A 21,410-nucleotide genomic window follows, 5' to 3' on the forward strand; every position below is an offset into this window, starting at 1 on the left:
AGACCCAGTTCTTCGTCTGACTTTATAATGGGGTCATTTTTAACTTTCATAGGAAGGATTTGAATGTCCAGTGAAGGCTTGTCTTAATTTGTAGCCTGCAGAAAGGTGAAGGCCTCATGTGTGGCACATCCTTGATGGGGAGTCCTTTTCTCTTTTGATCTTCTTCTCTCAGGAGGAAGTGTTTCCCTTGGGTGATGATTTGTTGGATGCTTCGAGACTCTCTAGACCTGGGTTGCTATTGGATCTTATTAGAATGGATGTGTCATTCTGATGAAATTACCACTTGGCAGTTTTATAAATCTTTGTTTTTGAGCTCTTTTTTTGACCATTACTCAAGGAGATGTAAATTTAATTCACAACCCAGTGTATAGGCAAACATAAGCACACAAAATTTAGTGTCATTGGACAATTTTTACCCTTATTGGGATGTAACCCTCTTTTTTTTTTTCATATTCCCTGCTCCATTTCCATTCTATTCATTTACAGATACTGGTATCAAATCATTAAATGTCATGACCCAACAATGGGTCATGAACCCTTGGACAAACACTTCTGTTAACAATGCTGCAGATGTTAATTTTTTCTTTTTTTATAAAAACAGGTGTGAGTGCTGAGACACTGCTTGTGATAAATTGACTTACTAAGGTGATGAACTGTGCAAAAAGCTGGGCTGTTGTCCCTGTGGAATTTATTGCTTTTCCTCTACTGAGTACCAGCCATGCTTGTCTTCTGAGGTCCTATTCTGGGCATCCCTTGCCGCGGATTGGTTTGTCTTTTCATCTCTTAATATGCATTTGGAAGGAGTCCGTAGAATTGAAGTAGACCCAGTGGGACTCCACAATGGATGCTTAGCTCTCGAGACCTTAGGAGCAGTCCACGTTCTGCCCACTTTATAAGGATTACTATCCCCAAGCACTATTCCTATGGCGATCAGATGTTCCTTTCGCCTGTGTCTTCATACAAATTGGGGTCAAGTTTTCTTAAGATTAGAAATGAGTTCTTCAGGTCCTGTTACCTGTGCATTCAAAGTGCAGCTCCTCGACTGAAGAGGGCAGAAGCAAGTCTGGGCCATATTGACAGAGTTTGTTAAGTTTAGGACCTTAGTTTCAGTGCTGTGGTTTTAGATGTTTAGGCATGTTTGTTCTTCAGTTTCAGTGTTTTTAATGAGACAGGCAATAAAATTTTAAGGCAGGGTTTCTCAACCTCAACACCAACGATGTATGGAGCCAACGAATTCTTTATTGTGGAAATTGTCCTGTGCATTGTAAGATGTTTAGTAGCATCTCTGAACACTGCCCACTAGATGCCAGTGCCCCAATGTGACAACCAAAGATGCGTTTCGAGATTGCCAGATGTCCCCTGGGGACCAAAGTCGCAGTGGTTGAGATCAGCTGAGTAAACATAATGCCAGTTGTTCAGTGAGCACTTAGGTTATTTTCTTACATTTTCTAATACGTAATAATACAGGTACATGACTTGTGTCATTGTCTTTTTTGACATTTGACACATCTGACAAATTAGTTTTATGTGCTGTAACTATTGGGGAATTGATCAAAATCAGATAAATACTAAGACTGGAAGTTGAAAAATTCCAAGTTTGTGTGTGTGTGTATCGATACATATATAATGTATTAATGGCTACATGTTTGAAACAGCAGGCTGTTATAATATTGATATTATAATGTACCAAGTTAAATTTATAACTAAAAATTAATAATAGCACTATATATTAGTGTTTGCATTTCACAGGTTTTTTTGGTGGTTTCACGTGTATTTCTACATTTGATTCTCAACTCATGGAGTAGGTTGGACAGCTATTTTTATCCTTAAGTTGCAGATGGGGAAAATGAGATGCAGAAAGCACAAGTAATTCACCCTGAAACTCACATGCTGTTTAAGAACTGGGAATAGGGCTTAAATTCAAGTTCTGTGACACAAACCAGTCTGGGATTCTGAGGCTTGTCTCCTGAATGATTGAAGCTCCCCTTGCCCCCGCAGCCTCCCACCCCTAAATAAAGGGAACTAAGTAGATATTGTTAGGGTTTAATAGTGCATCCTTATCTTTTATTTTTCCAGCTCTTATCAGTATCTGAAATGTTTGCCTTGTCCAGTGATGGGGTTCCTCTTTCATAAAATCTTTCTGAAGTTATGTAGGAAGCCTTGTTGATATCTCATAGTTGGGAGAACTTGAGCTCCCCTTAACCGCCTCGCCCAGCCATAAATCTGGCTTTTGTGCAGAGTCCCCAAGCCTCTGTTCTGCTTGCTATATCAGGCAGCCCCCAGCCCTCCTCACAGCACCATCTGGTCCGCTGGGGTCGCCCTTGACTTCCCTGTGGTAGCTCCATCTGGGCAGTCGGTGCCGGCTGAGACAAAGCAGAGGTGGAGGATTTTAGTTCCCTTTGCTCTAAACTCTCTACTCTGTGAAAGTGGAGACGCTGACATTTTTGATACATCAGTTCAAGACCAAGCTCAAGGCAAATGAAGAAAAGGTAAATCTTGAATTTCCTCCTAAAAGATGATTTACTGAGAGATTCAGTAGGTCACAGGGGTTGCTGGGATCCTGATGACATACTTGTGAAATTCCTCCACGTTGCTGGGTGTTTCTGGGGTGGTAATGGATTGCAATTTTAAAAAGTTAATTTAAATTAGGAGTTTGGGGTTAATATATATGCACTATTATATATAAAAGAGATAATCAGTAAGGTACTGAATAGCAGAGGGTATTATACTCAATATTTTGTAATAACCTATAAGGGAAAAGAATCTGAAAAAGAATGTATATGTATCATGTATATATATGCATGTATGTATTCATGTATATATACATGAATTGTATATATATGAATCATGTATATGTATATATGAATCACATGTACTTTGCTGTATACCTGAAACTCACACAACATTGTAAGTCAATTATACTTCAATTAAAAAAAAAGAAATGAAAAAAGTTCCATTCTTATTTGTGATTTTAGCTTAAAAAGCTACTTATCACATTCATAAGGTTGGGGATTGGAAGGGAATGCAGGCAACAAAATATAAGGGCTTTTTTTTTTTCAGGTTCAGGAGATTGTGATCAATTTTTTTAAATCCCAATATTTTATACTAATTATAAAAAAATAATTGTAGGAATAATTGTACACATGGCATAGGGTATTTGTGAAGTAGACACAGCCTTAGCACCATTTCATTTATCCCTAAGTAACTTCACTTAAAATTTCTCCTGGTCAGCTGTGGGCCTTGTGGAACGTTAGTATGCCTGATACGTATTTCTGCAGATTATGTACCCAGTGTGCGTGTTTTTATCTACCGGGGGCTTTTAACTATTTCTTTTCCTTTTAAAAAAATTTCACAGGAAATCTGTCATTTTGATATTGTCAGCCTGCTTTCTATCAATAAAAATTTCTTTTTTAACTTGAATACCATAAAATGCTTTTAGTAAAGGATTTCAGAGACTCAGGGTTGCAGAAAATCTGACCCATTTATTCTCTTGCCTTCAGACAAAAGTCCCAGCTGAAACTTGACAAATAAATAGCTATTCAATTTGCCAAACTCCTCAGGGACATTTCTAAAGTTTTCCTCAGAGATTACCCTTCCCTGTCAATAAATTCCTTGTAAATATTAAATAAATTCTTCTTGCCACAGTTGAGGGCTGTTTTCTTTCTACAGGAGTGATTGGCCGGGGATGTTGAACAGCTGGTCACAATGCACATCATATCCGCCTTTGGGCTTTTCTCTAGGCAGGACTGTGTTCATTCTTGAGACATGGTCTCACGGGTTTATACATCAATCTTTCAGCCAGTTCCTATTAGGATGATTCCTGCTCGTAGTCTGTGCCCAAATCAGCCTTCTCACATGTGAAGCTGCTTTCATTCAATAGGTGTCAATTAAATGCTTCTGTGAGCTCAAGATGCAGACCTTAGTGGATCGAACCTTGGAAAGGACAGGGTCTGGGGCTGTGTGTTTTGAAATAGGACATGAAATTTTAAATTAAGCTATTTAACTTCAGAAGGAGTTAGACCAGGTGAGGTTACAATCTGCTGCAGGGGCATAAGCTTCCAAGCCCAAGCCATTCTGCACCTTTGAACCCCTCCTCCCCAAACCCTGCCATCTCTGTGTGTCCTCGAGCGGCCGACACAGCGGGCCCCTCTCCCAGTGGCAGCTTTGTGCCCGTGGGTTGAGGGGCTTGAGTGGTGCTGTGTGCACGCGTCTTCAGGCATGTGGCCCTCCGATCAGAAGGGCCTGACAAGGAGTCGCTGGGAGACTTTCACCTGTGGGTCATCACCAGACCTTGGTCTTGAGGAAAGTAAGCAAGCACAAAGGCTCACTCCCTTCAGCTTGTTGTGGGAGCGGCAGCTGGGAGCTTCTCTGGCCACTTGTAGCTTCTACTGAAATGTAGCTGAGAAAAGACAACTCAGGTATTGAACTTGCAAAAGGCAGGGTGCTGCTGTCCCAGCTCCCGGGTCACATGTGTTGTGGATAATTCACTCGGTGGCTCCTCTGCCTTTCAGATGTTCGGGAGAGCTGCCTGTGGAAAGATGTGATCGGCAGTGGGCTGGGTACCACTTCAGACCTCACTGGTTAGAGATGCTGGCTTCAGTCTTTATAGACTCACATGAGCGGTTAGATTTCCTGCTGATGCTTAAGTGGGAAATATTTTTGACTTTTTTTTTTTTTTTGTGTGTGTGTGTGTATCATCCTAGATAGACTTGTGTCTTTGGCTTTATTGGGGATACTTATGTCTTGTACCAGTGCTTTGTGAATTTTAAGTCACCATCAAACCGTCCAAAGAGGCTATACAAGTGGCTAACAAGCCATGAAAAGATGTTCAACATCACTAATCATCAGTTCAGTTCAGTTCAGTCGCTCAGTCGTGTCCGACTCTCCGCGACCCCATGAATCACAGCATGCCAGGCCTCCCTGTCCATCACCAACTCCCGGAGTACACTCAAACTCATGTCCACAGAGTCGGTGATGCCATCCAGCCATCTCATTCTCCGTCGTCCCCTTCTCCTCCCACCCCCAACCTTTCCCAGCATCAGAGTCTTTTCCAGTGAGACAACTCGTCGCATGAGGTGGCCAAAGTATTGCAGTTTCAGCTTTAGCATCAGTCCCTCCAATGAACACCCAGGATTGATCTCCTTTAGAATGGACTGGTTGGATCTCCTTGCAGTATAAGGGACTCTCAAGAGTCTTCTCCAACACCACAGTTCAAAAGCATCGATTCTTCGGCGATCAGCTTTCTTCACAGTCCAACTCTCACATCCATACATGACCACGGGAAAAACCATTGCCTTGACTAGACGGACCTTGGTTGGCAAAGTAATGTCTCTGCTTTTTAATATACTATCAAGGTTGGTCATAACTTTCCTTCCAAGGAGCAAGCGTCTTTTAATTTCATGGCTGCAATCAGCATCTGCAGTGATTTTGGAGCCCAAAAAAACAAAGTCTGACACTGTTTCCACTGTTTCTCCATCTATTTCCCATGAAGTGATGGGACCAGATGCCATGATCTTTGTTTTCTGAATGTTGAGCTTCAAGCCAACCTTTTCACTCTCCTCTTTCACTTTCATCAAGAGGCTTTTGAGTTCCTCTTCACTTTCTGCCATAAGGGTAGTGTCATCTGCATATCTGAGGTTATTGATATTTCTCCCGGCAATCTTGATTCCAGCTTGTGCTTCTTCCAGCCCAGCGTTCCTCATGATGTACTCTGCATATAAGTTAAATAAGCAAGGTGACAATATACAACCTTGACGTACACCTTTTCCTACTTGGAACCAGTCTGTTGTTCCATGTCCAGTTCTGACTGTTGCTTCCTGACCTGCATACAGGTTTCTCAAGAGGCAGGTCAGGTGGTCTGGGATTCCCATCTCTTTCAGAATGTTCCACAGTTTATTGTGATCCACACAGTCAAAGGCTTTGGCATAGTCAATGAAGCAGAAATAGATGTTTTTCTGGAACTCTCTTGCTTTCTCCATGATCCAGCAGATGTTGGCAATTTGATCTCTGGTGCCTCTGCCTTTTCTAAAACCTGCTTGAACATCTGGGAGTTCACGGTTTACATACTGCTGAAGCCTGGCTTGGAGAATTTTGAGCATGACTTTACTAGCGTGTGAGATGAGTGCAATTGTGCAGTAGTTCGAGCATTCTTTGGCATTGCCTTTCTTTGGGATTGGAATGAAGACTGACCTCTTCCAGTCCTGTGGCCAGCGCTGAGTTTTCCAAATCTGCTGGCATATTGAGTGCAGCACTTTCACAGCATCATCTTTCAAGACTTGAAATAGCTCAACTGGAATTCCATCACCTCCACTAGCTTTGCTAGTAGTGATGCTTTCTAAGGCCCACTTGACTTCACATTCCAAGATGTCTGGCTCTAGGTCAGTGATCACGTTATCGTGACTATCTTGGTCGTGAAGATCTTTTTTGTACAGTTCTTCTGTGTATTCCTGCCACCTCTTCTTAATATCTTCTGCTTCTGTTAGGTCCGTACCATTTCTGTCCTTTATTGAGCCCATCTTTGCATGAAATGTTCCCTTGGAATCTCTAATTTTCTTGAAGAGATCTCTTGTTTTTCCTATTCTGTTGTTTTCCTCTATTTCTTTGCATTGATCACTAAGGAAGACTTTCTTATCTCTCCTTGCTATTCTTTGGAACTCTGCATTCAGATGCTTATATCTTTCCTTTTCTCCTTTGCTTTTCGCCTCTCTTCTTTTCACAGCTATTTGTAAGGCCTCCTCAGACAGCCATTTCGCTCTTCTGCATTTCTTTTCCATGGGGATGGTCTTGGTCCCTGTCTCCTGTACAATGTCACGAACCTCCGTCCAGAGTTCATCAGGCACTCTATCAATCAGATCTAAATCGGAACCACAGTAAGATATCATCTCATAGTATAGGATGGCCACTATATTAAAAAAACAAATAAACAGGAAATCACAAGTGTTCATGAGGATGTAGAGAAAAATTAGAACCTATACACTGTTGATGGGGATGTAAAATGGTGTGGCTGTTATGGGAAGCAGTATGGTGGCTCCTCAAAATAATGAACAATGGAAGAATTATATGATCAAGCAATTCCACTTCTGAGTATATACCCCAAAGAATTGAAGGCAAGGTCTCAAAGAGATACATGTATACCTGTGTTCATAGTAGCATTATTCACAATAGACAAGAGGTGGAAAGCAGTTTCTAAGTGTCTCTTTGCAGATAAATGGATAAACAGAATGTGAATAATGGAATATTATGCACCCTTAAAAAGGAACGAAATTTTGACACATGCTACAACACAGAGGAGCCTTGAAGATATTACGCTCAACAAAAGAAGCCAGTGACAAATGTCAAATCCTGTGTGATTCCACTTGCATGATGTACCTAGAGCAAATTCGTAAGACAGAAAAGAGAATGGTTGCTATCAGCGGCTGGGGAGATGGAGTTGAGAGTGAGGTGAGGAGTTTAATGCAAGAGGTTTAGTTTTTCAAGATGAAAAGAGTTCAGGAGATGAATTGCATAACAATGTGAACGTACTTCACACTACTTAAAAATGATTCGGATGGTAAATGTTATGTGCATTGTACTGCAATTACAAATATAGTTGGTTTATTTTTTTTAAAGAAGAAAAAGGTCACTATTGAGCCCTCACTGCTTTGCTCTGTCTGCAGAGAAAATAAAGGCTTTGTGTCCCGGCTGTGAACACAGCCAGATGGCAGCACCCCGATCTTCCCCTCAAAGGTGGGCTTCCTGCCTCTGGCCTCTTGCAGCGGGGCCCACGCATGTGCTGGAGAAAACCTTTTTCATCTCATCTCTGGAGTTGGCATCTCTGACACATGTTATTTTAGCCAAGGGCTATGTCTCTGTGATTCTAGATTTTGGGTTTTGTTTTCGCTGCTTCATCAGCTGGGGAACAGTGACCTGTTGTTGCCGTGTCGGGATGCTGCTCCTGTGATCTTGCCAGGGCGGCGGGCCTGGGAGTTGTTTTCCGAGTGGTGGTGACAGACGAGCTGTGACTCAGGGCAGCAAGTTCACCTGCTCTCCCCTGAAACAAAGGCATGCGTTTGCCTGAGGCCAGAGTGAAAGGCCTTTCGCAAGGTCGGTGGGGGCGGTCCTGGCTTCCTTCACATCTTCCAAACAATCCCGATGAATCACGCAGCTCACAGACGTGCCGTGTATTATTTTCACAGCGATTCTGGACACCCATTGTTTCTCCATATAATTTATGTTAAGCCTTCCTTTTGACTTTTGGGGGGACCGGCTGTAAAATGCTTGACAGAGTTTTCTCCTGTTTCTGTTTTTTCAGGATCATTTCATGGATCCACTGCCCGGACTTACTAACCACGCTGCCTTGCTCCCGGGACCTTGTCAAGTCAACTGACCATTAATCTCCTTCAGTGCACAAACCAGACTGCAGGTGAGTCCGGCCCGGGGGAGTTGTGGTTCGTGTCCAGTGCCATGGCTGTATTAGTAAAGGTTTAATTATTTGTTCCCATTATTTGTGTTTTAAACTGAGTTTGATCATTGCCTCCAAAGAAATGTCAGCCCTTTTGACTTTCGTGGTTGTACATTCTTACGTATGAAACAATGGAAATTAAAAACCAACTTCAAATATTAGAAGTAGGTAACCCACTCCAGTATTCTTGCCTGGAGAATCCCATGGACAGAGGAGGCTGGCGGGCTACAGTCCATGGGGTTGCAAGAGTCAGACACAACCGAGTGACTAAACCTAACCTCGTATATTAGAAATGTAACTGGAAGCATCATTTCTGACTTGCCTCAAACAGTGATACATTGGTTAGGAAAAAAAAAGCCGAGGGGGTGGGGTGGTTTGGATCTTCCCCTGGAATTTGGCTTAACTAACAGACTCTTTAAACAAATTGGAATTTTAAAGGAAATTGGAAGAATCTAAGTTTGGTTTGTTTTTTTTTTTTTGATGCTCACATTCTTTTTTTTTTTTTTAATTAAAAAAAAAATTTCTTTCTGGGATGCTCACATTCTAACAAGTCAGCTTCAGACTTTTTTTATCAGGTTCTAAAGTGATGACCCTTCAAGTCTTTAGGAAAGCACAAGAGATTAGTTTCTTTAGAATGTTTTTCTGTCCCAAAGGAGAGCTGTTGTTTTCCTTCCCCTGTTTTTCGTCTCAGCCGTGTTTTTGAGAACTTTCAGTCTTTCTCCTTTGAGGTATGCTACTGTGTGATATATGAAAGCTCTAACATAGTGCAGTACCTGGAGTCATATTACTACAAACGTGGTCGTTTTGCAGCAGTAACCACTTATACTGGGGTGCAATATGAGCTCTTCCAGTCCTTTATGTATAAAGGAAAGGGGTCTCTGTGGTCGCTGAAAAATTAGTGTATTGCAGTGACAAAGGGATTTTCTCATTTTGCTCATTGGAATCATTGATTCAAAACCTCCCAACACCCAGCCTATAGGAGGTCTCTGTCTTAAGCTGATTGCTATGCCTGTTCAGTTTCTGAATTAACACAGATAATGTGCTTAAACTCGCTAGCACAGGAGTGTGCACTACTGTCTACCTGGCTGATGACCTGCAATGCAGAAAGAGAACCAATTCCGCAAGTCACGCTTGTCCCTGTGTCTCTGAGTTCAGGCCCAGAAAGAGGTTGCTTGGTTCTTCTGTCACCTGAACATAGCTCGTAGAAAGTTCTGTCCTAGTGGAATGTAGTTTAGGTCGTGACTCTTAATGACACTGCTGTTCTTAATTCAGGTGACGATGGGAAACTCCGAGAGTCAGTACACCCTACAAGGACCTAAAAATCATAGCAATACTACTACTGGTGCTAAACAAAAACCTTGCTCCCTGAAAATCCGTGGCCTTCATGCCAAGGATGACAAGTCATTGCACGGATGGGGTCATGGAAGCAGCGGAGCGGGGTACAAGTCCAGGTCGTTGGCCCGAAGCTGCCTTTCTCACTTTAAGAGCAATCAGCCTTACGCATCCCGACCAGGGGGGCCCACGTGCAAAGCCTCCAAAGGCAGTGCCTACGCCAAGCATAGGACAGGTGCCGCAGGGTCAGATTTCCAGGGCGCCGATGCGGCTTTCTCGCCCGACAACGGCTTCCACTATGTCGGACGCCCGCCAGAGGAGAACCACGCGGCCTCGAGGGACTGCCGCAACGGGCACCTTCTCAACTGCTACGGCGGGAACGAGAGCATCGCGTCCACCCCGCCGGGCGAGGACCGCAAGAGCCCCCGGGTGCTCATCAAGACGCTGGGCAAGCTGGACGGGTGCCTGCGGGTGGAGTTCCACAGCGGCGCCGCGCCGCCGGGGGCCTCGGCGTCGGGCGGCCCCGTGCAGCTGCTACGCTACTCGGCCGGGCCCCCGGCCAGCCCGCGCGCCTCCCCGGCCGCCGCCGCGCGCCCGCGCTCCAGCAAGGGCAGCTCGCTCAGCTCCGAGTCCTCCTGGTACGACTCGCCCTGGGGCCCGGCCGGCGAGGTCAGCGAGGCCGAGGGCTCCTTCGCGGCGCCCGACACGCCCGAGCCTGGCCTCCACGCCGGCTTCCCGACCAGGGATGCTCCAAAGCCTTTCAGCCAAAGCGCCTCCCTCTCATCCCTCCGGGACCCCTACCCCAACGCCTCCCTGGGGAGCCTGGCCCCCGCGACCCTGCGGCTTTCCGATGACTACATGGGCGCCCGCGCCAGCCTGAGCGCCCGCGTCTCCTTCGCCTCCGACATGGACGTGCCGGCCCGCGTGCAGCGCGGGGAGCCCGGGCAGTTCGCGTCCTTCACCCTCCCTTGCCGCAAGTCCAGGGCCCTGGGCGAGGAGTCCTCCAAGAAGGACACTCTGAAAGCCAGGATGCGCCGCATCAGTGACTGGACGGGAAGCCTCACCAGAAAGAAAAGGAGACTCCAGGTGAGTCAGGCTGGAGTGCCGGGAGAGATGCTCTTTGGTTGGTTTTCTATCTGCAAAACGGGCAGGCTAGCAGAAGGTACTGCAGAGAGCATCCAGAAACTTAGATGAGCTCCTGAGAGTGGTCAGCCTAAGACTTGGCACTTCTTGTTTTCTGGTCTGTGTCTGTGTGTTTTCCTTTTGCGTCAGATGTGCATTTTCACTCTGAACCCTCCCCTCCAGTCATTCCAATTCTGTCCAATCTTGCGCCTCCCGGATTCTGGAGTAAAATCCACAGGCCTCATCCAAAACCTAGCCAAACTATTCTTAGAAAGAACAGCCTTAGGGAGACTCCCCAGTGAATTGGTTATTTGAGTGCTCAGCTAAAACTCATTCTCAAATCCTAGAATGAAAGGAAGAGAGAGAGAGGCTGTTGTCGTTTTGGGATGAGTAGCCTTCTTGAGCTCAATATTACTTTGGGGGAATTAAAATTCCTATTGTTCATTTGGTACATTGGGGAAAAAAATGTATATAATCTCACCACCTCCTCTTGGGGACAGCTAACAGTGTTGAAAACATCTTGACCTGAGCACATGGAATCGCAAAAATATGATGTCGATAAAACAAGAATCATGATGGTAACAGTAATACTTTTAATGGGCGTATAAAGTTTGAATGGAGGAAACAAAATGACTACAGTGCCAGCAAGGAAAGTAATAGTTTGCCCTCTGGTAATGAGAAGCAATTGCTAGGTTTTTTATTTGCTCTTTTTTTCGTTTGTTTGTTTTTTTGCTTTTAATTATTTATAGGAGGGAGAAAGTATATTATATATATATATATATATATATATATTTTTAACTCACCTTAAGTCATTGTTGAAGGAAATTTAAGTGACTTTAGGAATTTGTTGAAGGAAATTTAAGTGACTTTGAGCATTTGTCTCTAGTAGAGTTGAATTTTGACTATCCGAGATAGATGATAGATACATAATTATAAAATTTTACAGAGTTTTAGGGGTAGAAAACCATACAGCTTCCCTGAGCAGATGGTTTCAGATCTATAAAATTTATCATTAGTTACTTCCTTCCTAGGCACAAAGTCCAAGCCCCCTGACCCTATATTTTACTTTGTCCCTTTCTTCCTCCTCTCAGGAGGAGACTAAGAATAGATAGATGATCAGTGTCCTGTTACAGAACTCTTCATATCCCTGAATGCTGTAATTTGCTTCCTCCTGACTCATTACTTGTTCAGGTCAAACCAAGTAGTAAAGATTTATTTGACCTTTCTCTCAACTGTCAAGTACATGTGACAGCTGACAGCAATCAGACGTAAAGGAAAGGATAGCTCCTACTTTCTGGGGACCTGCAGTCCCATGCAGACGACTTTCTCATCTTCTTGATGCAAATGTTGTGTTGTCAGCTTGTGTTCAGCACTCATCTCCCGGGCCCCCTGAGCCTGTTCCTCCACATCTCTTATTTGCATAGAGCATGATTCTCTTCTGTGTGTGTGGCCCGGCTTATACCTGGTCAGTTCCCATTCAGTTCGAAAGCAGACCCTTTACCACTGTGGACTGACGACATTCCATCCTATGCAGACCCTTGCTGCCCAGCCACCCCTGGAAAGTGAACCTCCTTCAAGTCTGGATCATCCAAGACTTAACTGGATGATTTATAAGTCCATGGAGTTAAGAACAGAATGGTTACAAAATTAAAGAATCCGAATATGAAAGGACTTGCCGTCATTTGGGCTTCCCAGGTGGCACTAGTGGTAAAGAATCTGCCTGCCAATGTAGGAGATGCAGGTTTGATCCTGGGTCAGGAAGATCCCCTGGAAGAGGAATGGCAACCCACTCCAGTATCCATGGACAGAGGAGCCTGGTGGGCTACAGCCCACAGGGTTTCAAAGAATCGATTTAGCATGCACACGCACCCTCTCATTTTAAAATGAAGAAATTAATGTTAAAGGAGTTTGGCAATTTATGGCTAGTTGGTGAAGAAGCTGGGGCCAAAGCTGTTTCTGCTAAAGCTCAGATGTGCATCTTTTCCACTTGGCTGCATGGCCAAGGTACTCTTGGTAACCACTAGTAATTTCGTGGGTGTTATTGAACATTAAGATAACAAATTATCTTGGATTTTTAAAAAGTGGCCTATGAAGGCAGCTTCTTGCGTTTTGCTTGTGTCAGATTTTGATAATTTATAAAGGTGAACAAAATTTTGGTAGGTATGCCACTTCCATTGGCCTTGTCTTTATTTTTCTTCTTCCTCTTTTTTTATTTTCTGGTTGGTTTTTGTGTTTGGTCATACTGTGTAGCTTGTGGGATCTCAGTTCCCAACCAGGGATTGAACCTGGGACACTGGAGAACTCCTGCCTTTGTTTTTCTTTTACAATTGAAGGTGAAGACATAGTTTGGGTCTTTAAAAATACAGTCCGTGTGTAGGAGCAGCAAAGTTTGTGACAGTGTACCATAGTTAAGGTACCAAATGCTTATTCTCTTACACAGACTTCTGTATGCCAGTACAGCTAAGACTCAGAAGGTTTCCCCATGATGGGTAGACATATTTGTTTTGACTTATAAAAAAAAGTGATGTGAAAAGAGCGATCCTTTCTTTAGAGGGTTTTCAACCACTCTGGGGAGTTACAGCCTGAAAGCAAATTCGTCGGTGAAGATACTTAATAGCCAAAAAAGGATATTAAAGCATAGAGGGTGGGGGGATGGGTGTGCAGGAGGAGAGCGTGTGTGTGAAGCTGGTGAACTATTTGTAGTGATGCAGCTGTTCTGAGATGGGTCCTTGGTAAACTTTCCATCCTGGATTCAGGTGGGCCAGGTTACACCGAGGCAACAAAAAGCCCTTAGTTCTCCGAGGTTGAGCACAAATCAGTCCATGTCTTTCTCAAGCTGCGATTCTGGTTTGCATTCATCCCCTCTGGGCCCCTAGGTCCATGGAGCAGTTTCCCTCCGGGACACCCCAAGCCTCCGGGACAGAGGGAGAAGAAACCTAGTGATGGTTTTTGAAGCGCCCACTCAGAAGCCACGCCTTTCACTGCTGTTTGCGTTTATTGGTCCAAGCGGGTCACAGGACCATGCTGAACTCCAAGGGAGGGGGATTGGGAGCAGGGAATGGTCTTGCCAGGTACCCTAGGGGTGAACCCTGACCTCTGCTGCAGAGTTTATTAAAGAGGAGAGTCAGGACACAGTGACCTCGGCTTTCTGACCCTCTTCATTTTAGACTCTCACTGCCCCTCGAGGGCCCCACAGTCCCAGGGAATTTCTGCAGAGGACCACCGGCCATTACTATGGAAAGAAAGATAGTGGCATGAGAAGAATGACACGGTGAATTTGGTGCTTTTTCTCATAAAGTGAGGAATGGTGATAAGAGTTTTCTTTTAGCTCCCAAGGAATTTAGTGACGTCTCTTGAGTTCCTCTTCACTCTGCTGTAATGCTATACTGTCATCAAGTTATGTTACCTGTCATTTCTGATTATCTGATGCAGATAGGAATGAAAATTAGACTTATTTATGTACACGACTAACATAGCACCTTAGTTTCACACACATAGCACAGTGATCAAGAAATCCAGCTGAGACTATTCAGGGACCTACCTTTCTCCCATATTCCTTCCTTCCTTTCTATTAACCTGAAAATGAGTCACTAGCTATTAGGATTCTAGATAGAAAGCTTTACACATTTGTTACAGACCAGGAAAATTCATATCTGTGTATATGAATCAGTTATAAATGCTAAAATATGTGATCTTTTCTCCATTTTTCAAGGAGGAAAATTTGTCTTTTGCTCTGGTTGAACATTTAAAAGTTAGCACTAGTCTACCTCTTATGAGAACCAACGTCAGGAAGGCTGACAAGTTACACTTCAGTTTGACACTTGATGCTTTTCTCTGGCAGGTCTCTGCTGGGTTTGAAACACCTCATCACAACTCTTGCTGGCTATCAGAAGCAATCCCAGTGCCCTGGGCTATGAGTCAGAGAGTCCTATTCATAGCTGAAATAATGTCAATATGAGCTAAATGAGAACTATTCCTTCATCTCCTCGGAATGTTTGAAGAGCAACACAGTGACAATTGAGGAAAAAAAAAAACCCTTAAACTATTTTGAAAGTTTCCGGTCCAAGTGACTCACCATAGCTGGCTTATTTGCTCTGTTCTTGCATAAGCATCAGGGTATAAATAAATCTGACTATGGGATATCATATAAACACAGCGGAAGATAATATTTTCATTAGTAATAGCTATGTTTGGGGCTCAGTTGTTTGTAGCCTTTGGGTATTTAGAAGCACTTGTCTAATTGATGATTTTCCTACAAAAGATAGCAGGTAATTGCCACTTGATTTCCAGATGAAATTTCTAGAAAGAAAACCCCTCCACACAGGGGAATAATCACCATAAGGTCTTTAGTCAATGGTCCTTGACCCCATTTTCCCTCCTCTTTATTTTAATGGAGAAGGAAATCTAATTGAAAATTCACTAGCCTCTGAGTTAGAGTGTGTTAAGAGTCTCTGCAGAATTACCTTAACCTAAGCTGTAAATTTGAAATGTCAGAGTCTTTTAAGTTATAAATCAAGTTTACTTTATTTTTAAAAATATTTGTTTGTTTGTTTTTGGCTACACCGGGTCTTAGTTGCTGCACTCAGGATCTTGGTTACATGCGGGATCTTCCGTGGTGGGCTCCTCTTCAGCTGAGGCACGTGGAATCTCTAGTTGTGGCTCGTGGGTTTAGTTGCCCCTTGACATGTGGGCTTCCCAGGTGGCGCTCATGGTAAAGAACCCACCTGCCAATGCAGGACACATAAGAAAAGCAGATTTGATCCCTCGGTCAGGAAGATTCCCCTGGAGGAGGGCACGGCAACCCATTCCAGTATTCTTGCCTGGGGAATCCCATGGACAGAGGAGCCTGGTGGACTACGGTCCACGGGGTCACAAAGAGTCGGACACGACTGCGGTAACTTAGCATGCACATGTGGGATCTTAGTTCCCCGGCCAGGGATTGAACCTGCATCCCTTGCCTTGGAAGGCAGATTCTTAACCATTGGACCACCAGGGAAGTCCTCCTAAGCTCACTCTCTGCTGAGAAATTTACTTACTGCTATTGACCAATGAATGGCCTCTATGCAAGTTATTCTTCTTAAATGACTAGACCTCTGGTCTAGGTGTGAGAGGAAACCTTCATGTCTTCAGCTCTGTGCACAGCCAGTTCAACATTCAGTGCCTGTTGTCTTAAGAGGGGCAGTGGTTATTAGATAAACCTAATTTTATTTAGAAATGCTTATGTCTGATTTTGTGTCAGAATAAATATTAAAGAATCTTGCTTTGGTATTCCCAGTGCTTGGAATAAAATGAGTCCTCAAATAAAACAATGGGAATGAATAAATAGTATATTCTTTTCATGAAAAAAATTCCCAAATTAAGTAAAATATATTAGTTATGAAATAACTACAGTTAAATAGCTATGGTTCTTAACAAGAACCCTTTGTGGATAAGGAGCCCAGGTGCATGGTTTTTACTATCCAAAGAGGGAAAATATTAATACGATGCTAACAATCTTAATGTCTAGACCTGAGCAGGCGTTCAGAAGCTGAAACTGTTCGCTGTGGGGAGTGGAAGAAACGTTTGTATATAACAACATCCCCCTTGACCCTGAAACTAGTGCTTCTCCTGTTTAGCTTAAAAATGATCCAGAAGGAAAACAAGACTGCAGGAACATGAATTCTTTCCTGGAAGATCCTAATTCACAGTTAGCTAAGAAATTAGCCAGAAATCTTCACTAGTATGTTTTGAATACACTAACTCATTTTTTGATGCCAAGTGTAGGTTGGATTTAGGATGTGTGCATGCTAAGTTGCTTCAGTTGTGACCAACTCTTTGCCACCCTCTGGACTGTAGCCCACCAGCCTCCTCTAAAGTATTCTCCAGGTGAGAATACTGGAGTGGGTTCCCATTTCCTCCTCCGGGGGATCTTCCCGACCCAGGGATCAAACCTGTGTCTCTTACGTCTCCTGGCAGGCGGGTTCTTCACCTGGGAAGCCCTAGATTTAGGCTGCTCAGGGATGGTTGGTTTATACTTTTTAAGCATTGACTCCCCTGCCTATACACTGGTTTGGGCAGTACTGTCTCTGATTCTTTCTGGTTTGCAGACATGCTGTATTAAAAAAAAAAACAAAATAAGACTGTTGCATTGCAGCATTTCTATCAGCAAGCCACACTATTACACGCACACTGTGTTGGGGAAGAGGTGCTTTGGCTATACGTAACCTCTGATCGGTGGTTATCTGCATTGCTCACAGGAGCCGAGGTCCAAGGAGGGCAGTGACTACTTTGACAGCCGTTCGGATGGGCTGAACGTGGACACGCAGGGGCCCTCCCAGGGGTCTGCATCCCTGTGGTCAGGGGGCTCGGCTCAGATCCTGTCCCCCAGAAGTGAATCTGCTCATGCGATTGGCAGCGACCCCCTCCAGCATAACATTTACGAGAATTTCATGCGAGAGCTGGAGATGAGCAGGACCAACACGGAGAACCTCGAGACGTCCACGGAGACAGCTGAGTCCAGCAGCGAGTCGCTCAGCTCTTTGGAGCAACTGGACCTGCTCTTTGAGAAGGAACAAGGGGTGGTGCGCAAAGCCGGGTGGCTCTTCTTCAAACCCCTCGTCACTCTGCAGAAGGAAAGGAAGCTGGAACTGGTGGCCCGGAGGAAGTGGAAGCAGTACTGGGTGACACTTAAAGGTACGTGGTCTTCACCGCCTGGGAGCACCCAGGGGCGCCAGGATTTCTTTCTCTGCGCTTCTCTTTCCTAGGAAATGCCGGCGAGTCCAGGCTGGACTGGAGTTCATGTGCAGGCATCTGATCCAGAACCTTCCAGCCTGCTTTCCTAAAATATCTTCTCAAACCTGCATAATATGTTCACTCAACAGTTGTATGCATCCTTCATTCTAGTGAGTGATGATTGAATGTAAGAACTATTGCTTATTATTTTATAGGGGTTTCTATACCATTCTTTAATACTTGTCCTGCATTTGGGGGGTGGGAGGGGAGCCCCAGATAAGTAATCAGGTGTAGTTGAGTTATTTGGAACGTCGAGCATGGATGGTGCACATGTTCAGAACCCCAGAGAGGCAGTCCTCCCTAGCTTGTACAGTGAAGAATTTCATCCGCGTCATTTGGTTTGTGTCACCCCACGTTTATGAGCTAAGAGCGTCTCATTGTCATCACAAACACCTGCTTTGGTTTTTTTTTTTTTTTTTTTTGATGCAGAGGAAATAGGAGAAAGTCTGCTTTGTGAGGATGATAAAAGTTTTTCACAAGCCTTACCGTTTAAAAATTATAATTGCCTCTCTCATTGTGGATGGATAGATTATTTGAAGCGATCTGAGGCTCTGAGTCAGCATCGCGTTGATTTATACAGATGTGAACGCCGAGCAACCCCACAGCCCCGGTCATTTCTGCACAGCTGTCCTGAGACTGTCTGTCAGAGGAAACTGGTGTGGCTCCTCATTAGCAGCTGGCACCCTTCCTTGTTGAGGGAGAAGGCAGAAATGGGGGTCACAGTGCACAAAGTACAGGTGCAAGGCCCGGAGCTGTCTGCAGTGCTCCCCGTATTTAGAAATTGTGAGCTTTGGGGAGCTGGCATCAATTCATTACCCAGCACCCTCTGGGAAGGGGACACGGAGAAGCCGTCTCATCTCTAGGTAACACCTACCCCCAGCAAACTGGAGGTTTTATGCAAGCCGAGACCCGGCAGCCCTCACAGATGCAGCCCTCTCTTCCAGTTCTCGATTGGATCCTCATGATACCTTGTGGCTGAGGAAGGCAAAGGGCTACCCCCTGGGGGAGGCGGGGTCTTCTGCGGGATGACGGAAGAGATTGGAAAAGCTGGAATAATGGGTTGGATCCAGCAGGATAACATTTTTAAGGGATAAGTTGATGCTTCTAAGGTTTAATGGTCAAAGAACTACCCAAGTGCAGGAGAGGGAGGTGTGGCTCTAGAGCATGTCAGACACTTTTCTTCAATGTGAAGTTTGGTTACTAAAGTGGATGCTTTGAGACGCTGAGAGCAGGACGCTTTCCCTGCCTGCCTTGTGACGTTGAAACCCCCGGCGCACACCCCACGGTGGTAGGGGTGGTGGGGTGCATCTCTGTGTCCATATCCTGCTTTGAGAAGCATAGCCATCAGTGATCCCGAGGGGATGTAGAGCTGTGCTGTATGGAAGATGACAACGATTTAGCAGCATTTAACCTGGAGGTCTGAGAACTGGGGTGACCATGAGTACAGCAGTCTTCGGGAAGAGACACTGAGTTTATTCTGGTTTGTCAGAGGTTGGGACAGGACTAATAGGTAGAAGACAAGCTGATGGTGAATTAGTGTAAAAAATATGTGAAGGGGAAAAAAAAAACAAAAGCCTAGTGCTTTCCAGAGTTGTGCTCCCGGAGATGTTTGTACTGCCAGGTTGTTGAAGGCCCCTGGGGGAGGTGCAGGCAGGTGTCACTTAAGGCTGAAAGAGGACATCTCAAGAACACTGTCTCGCATCCTGGCAGCTGCCCGGGGAGCTGCTGGTTCTGTGGGCACAGATGGTCCTGACTTGTCTCTGACCATTGTAAGATCCACGGTCCTGCCTGGGCCCTTGCTTGTTAAGCATTTGAAGCCCCGTGGATAAAGGATGCTATCTAGGTGACAGTGTTAGAAAGCATACATCCCTTTGTTTCCTTTGCACCCCAGGAAAGGCTTGGCATGAAGATTTTTTTTTCCCCCCAGCATAAACTATTCCATGTGGTTTTCTATGCCTCTTTCCTCTGGGAATTCAGTATGTTGAGTTCAGCTTTCTTGGCTTAGAATCCAAGCTGTATTATTTGGGCTGAACTGTTTGGTTTAATTGTAGTTAAAAGCATATATATATATGTATATTTACACACACACACTCACACACATACATTTAAGCAGAGTTTTTAAATTATCCTTAAAGTATCTATGTAAATAAAGTCGAAGCAGTGCTTTTAGAGAGCAGCTGTCAGCCAACCATCTGGTTGCCCACCTACATTGAATGTATAGGTATGCTAAGGGCACACATGTTTTTTAGGGTTTGGAGGATGTAATAAAATTTTAACAAGGGTGATTCTGCTTTCCAGCTGTCTTTTCCAGTGAGTGGATTTACGTGTGGTTCACAGGGGACTTCCCAGGCAGAATGTTGGCAGGGGGGATAAACTGTCCCTCAGAACGCACAATAGGTGGGGTGCTAGGGCTGGCAGCATCTTGAGATCTGCTCAAAATGACTTTTACTTCCTCTCAATAGAATGATTCAAGCCCCGGCCACTGGGAGCTTAGTGTTAAGGGAACCATTGGAAAGAATTTGGACGGGGGTGGAGCTGGCATCGCTACCCTGGTCCTCAGGTCCCCGGGTCATGGGATGTTGTATGTGCAGCGGTAGCATCAGTCAGACTTTTCCTGATGGAAAGATGGGAGGGTTATTTCTAAGTACATCAGCGGCTGGAATAAGGGACTGGCTCAGACCTGCAGCGGCAGCTCAGGCCATAAACCTCATGCCCCTTCCCCTTGTTTAAGAGGCTCTCACAGCCTCTGCACTGGGATGCATGTTGATGGTGGGAGGAGAGATTGCTCAGTGCTCCACTCAGAGTACCCAGAGATCAGAGAGTACCACGGAGGGAGAAAGCGCTGCCTCAGGGATGTCGTTTCTGGGGGCAGAGCTTGGGTCGTGCCCTTTTTTCCTCCTGATTTCTGTGCGGTGCTGGGTTCCATTGTAAACGTGTGCGACCGTGTTTCCCTTATCTCCCTTCTTCTCGTTCCTCTCCTACATGGATGCTCAGGACCGGTGGCAGGGGCACTACTGGGCTTTTCTCTTCCACAGGATGCACGCTGCTGTTTTACGAGACCTACGGGAAGAATTCCATGGATCAGAGCAGTGCCCCGCGGTGTGCCCTGTTTGCAGAAGACAGCATAGTGCAGTCTGTCCCGGAACACCCCAAGAAGGAAAATGTCTTCTGCCTCAGCAACTCCTTTGGGGACGTCTACCTGTTCCAGGTACTGATGAGCTTTCTAAAAGGAGGGTGGAGGCAAGATCTTATGTCCTGTTAGGACGAGAAGGATCCAAATTAAGAGGCATGACTTAGCAATAAAATAGAGTAAAATCTGTTAGACTTTGGATTAAAGTTTAAGCAAGAGAACTGGCTTCTGCTGACTTCCAGGCACCACAGGGCTATCACTATTCAGTCGTTCACCCAGCAAGCATTTCCTGGGTGCCTGTGTGCCTGCATGTATGCTAAGTCGATTCAGTCGTGTCCGACTCTTTGTGACCCCATGGGGTGTATCCCGCCAGGCTCCTGTGTCCCTGGGATTCTCCAGGCAAGAATACTGGAGTGGGTTGCCATGCCCTCCTCCAGGGGATCTTCCTGACCTAGGGATCAAACCGGTGTCTCTGACATCTCCTTCATTGGCAGGCAGGTTCTTTACCACTAATGCCACCTGGGAAGCCCCGTATTTCCATAATTCCACTCAAATTCTCGGTATTTACAGACAACTATTTTAATATTATTGTGCCCTCCTGGAAATGTCCTTTTA

General features: G+C 44.9%; 1 protein-coding gene across 3 annotated transcripts in view; it reads left to right on the top strand.

The window, feature by feature from the left end:
- TIAM2 (TIAM Rac1 associated GEF 2) overlaps window positions 1-21,410 on the top strand; it is a 141,923-nt gene that overhangs the window by 23,066 nt on the left and 97,447 nt on the right. For all 3 annotated transcript variants that reach the window (XM_088840852.1, XM_055433875.2, XM_088840853.1), the window contains exons 2-5: window positions 8,291-8,401; window positions 9,713-10,858; window positions 17,131-17,566; window positions 20,701-20,873. In XM_088840852.1, coding sequence (XP_088696978.1) covers window positions 9,719-10,858; window positions 17,131-17,566; window positions 20,701-20,873 — 1,749 coding nt within the window. In that variant the 5' untranslated portion in view covers window positions 8,291-8,401; window positions 9,713-9,718. The remainder of the gene's footprint in view (window positions 1-8,290; window positions 8,402-9,712; window positions 10,859-17,130; window positions 17,567-20,700; window positions 20,874-21,410) is intronic.

Source organism: Moschus berezovskii, chromosome 10 (genome assembly GCF_049115385.1).
Source record: "Moschus berezovskii isolate FMDL1 chromosome 10, NW_MosBer_1.0, whole genome shotgun sequence".
Classification (NCBI taxonomy): Eukaryota; Metazoa; Chordata; class Mammalia; order Artiodactyla; family Moschidae; genus Moschus; species Moschus berezovskii.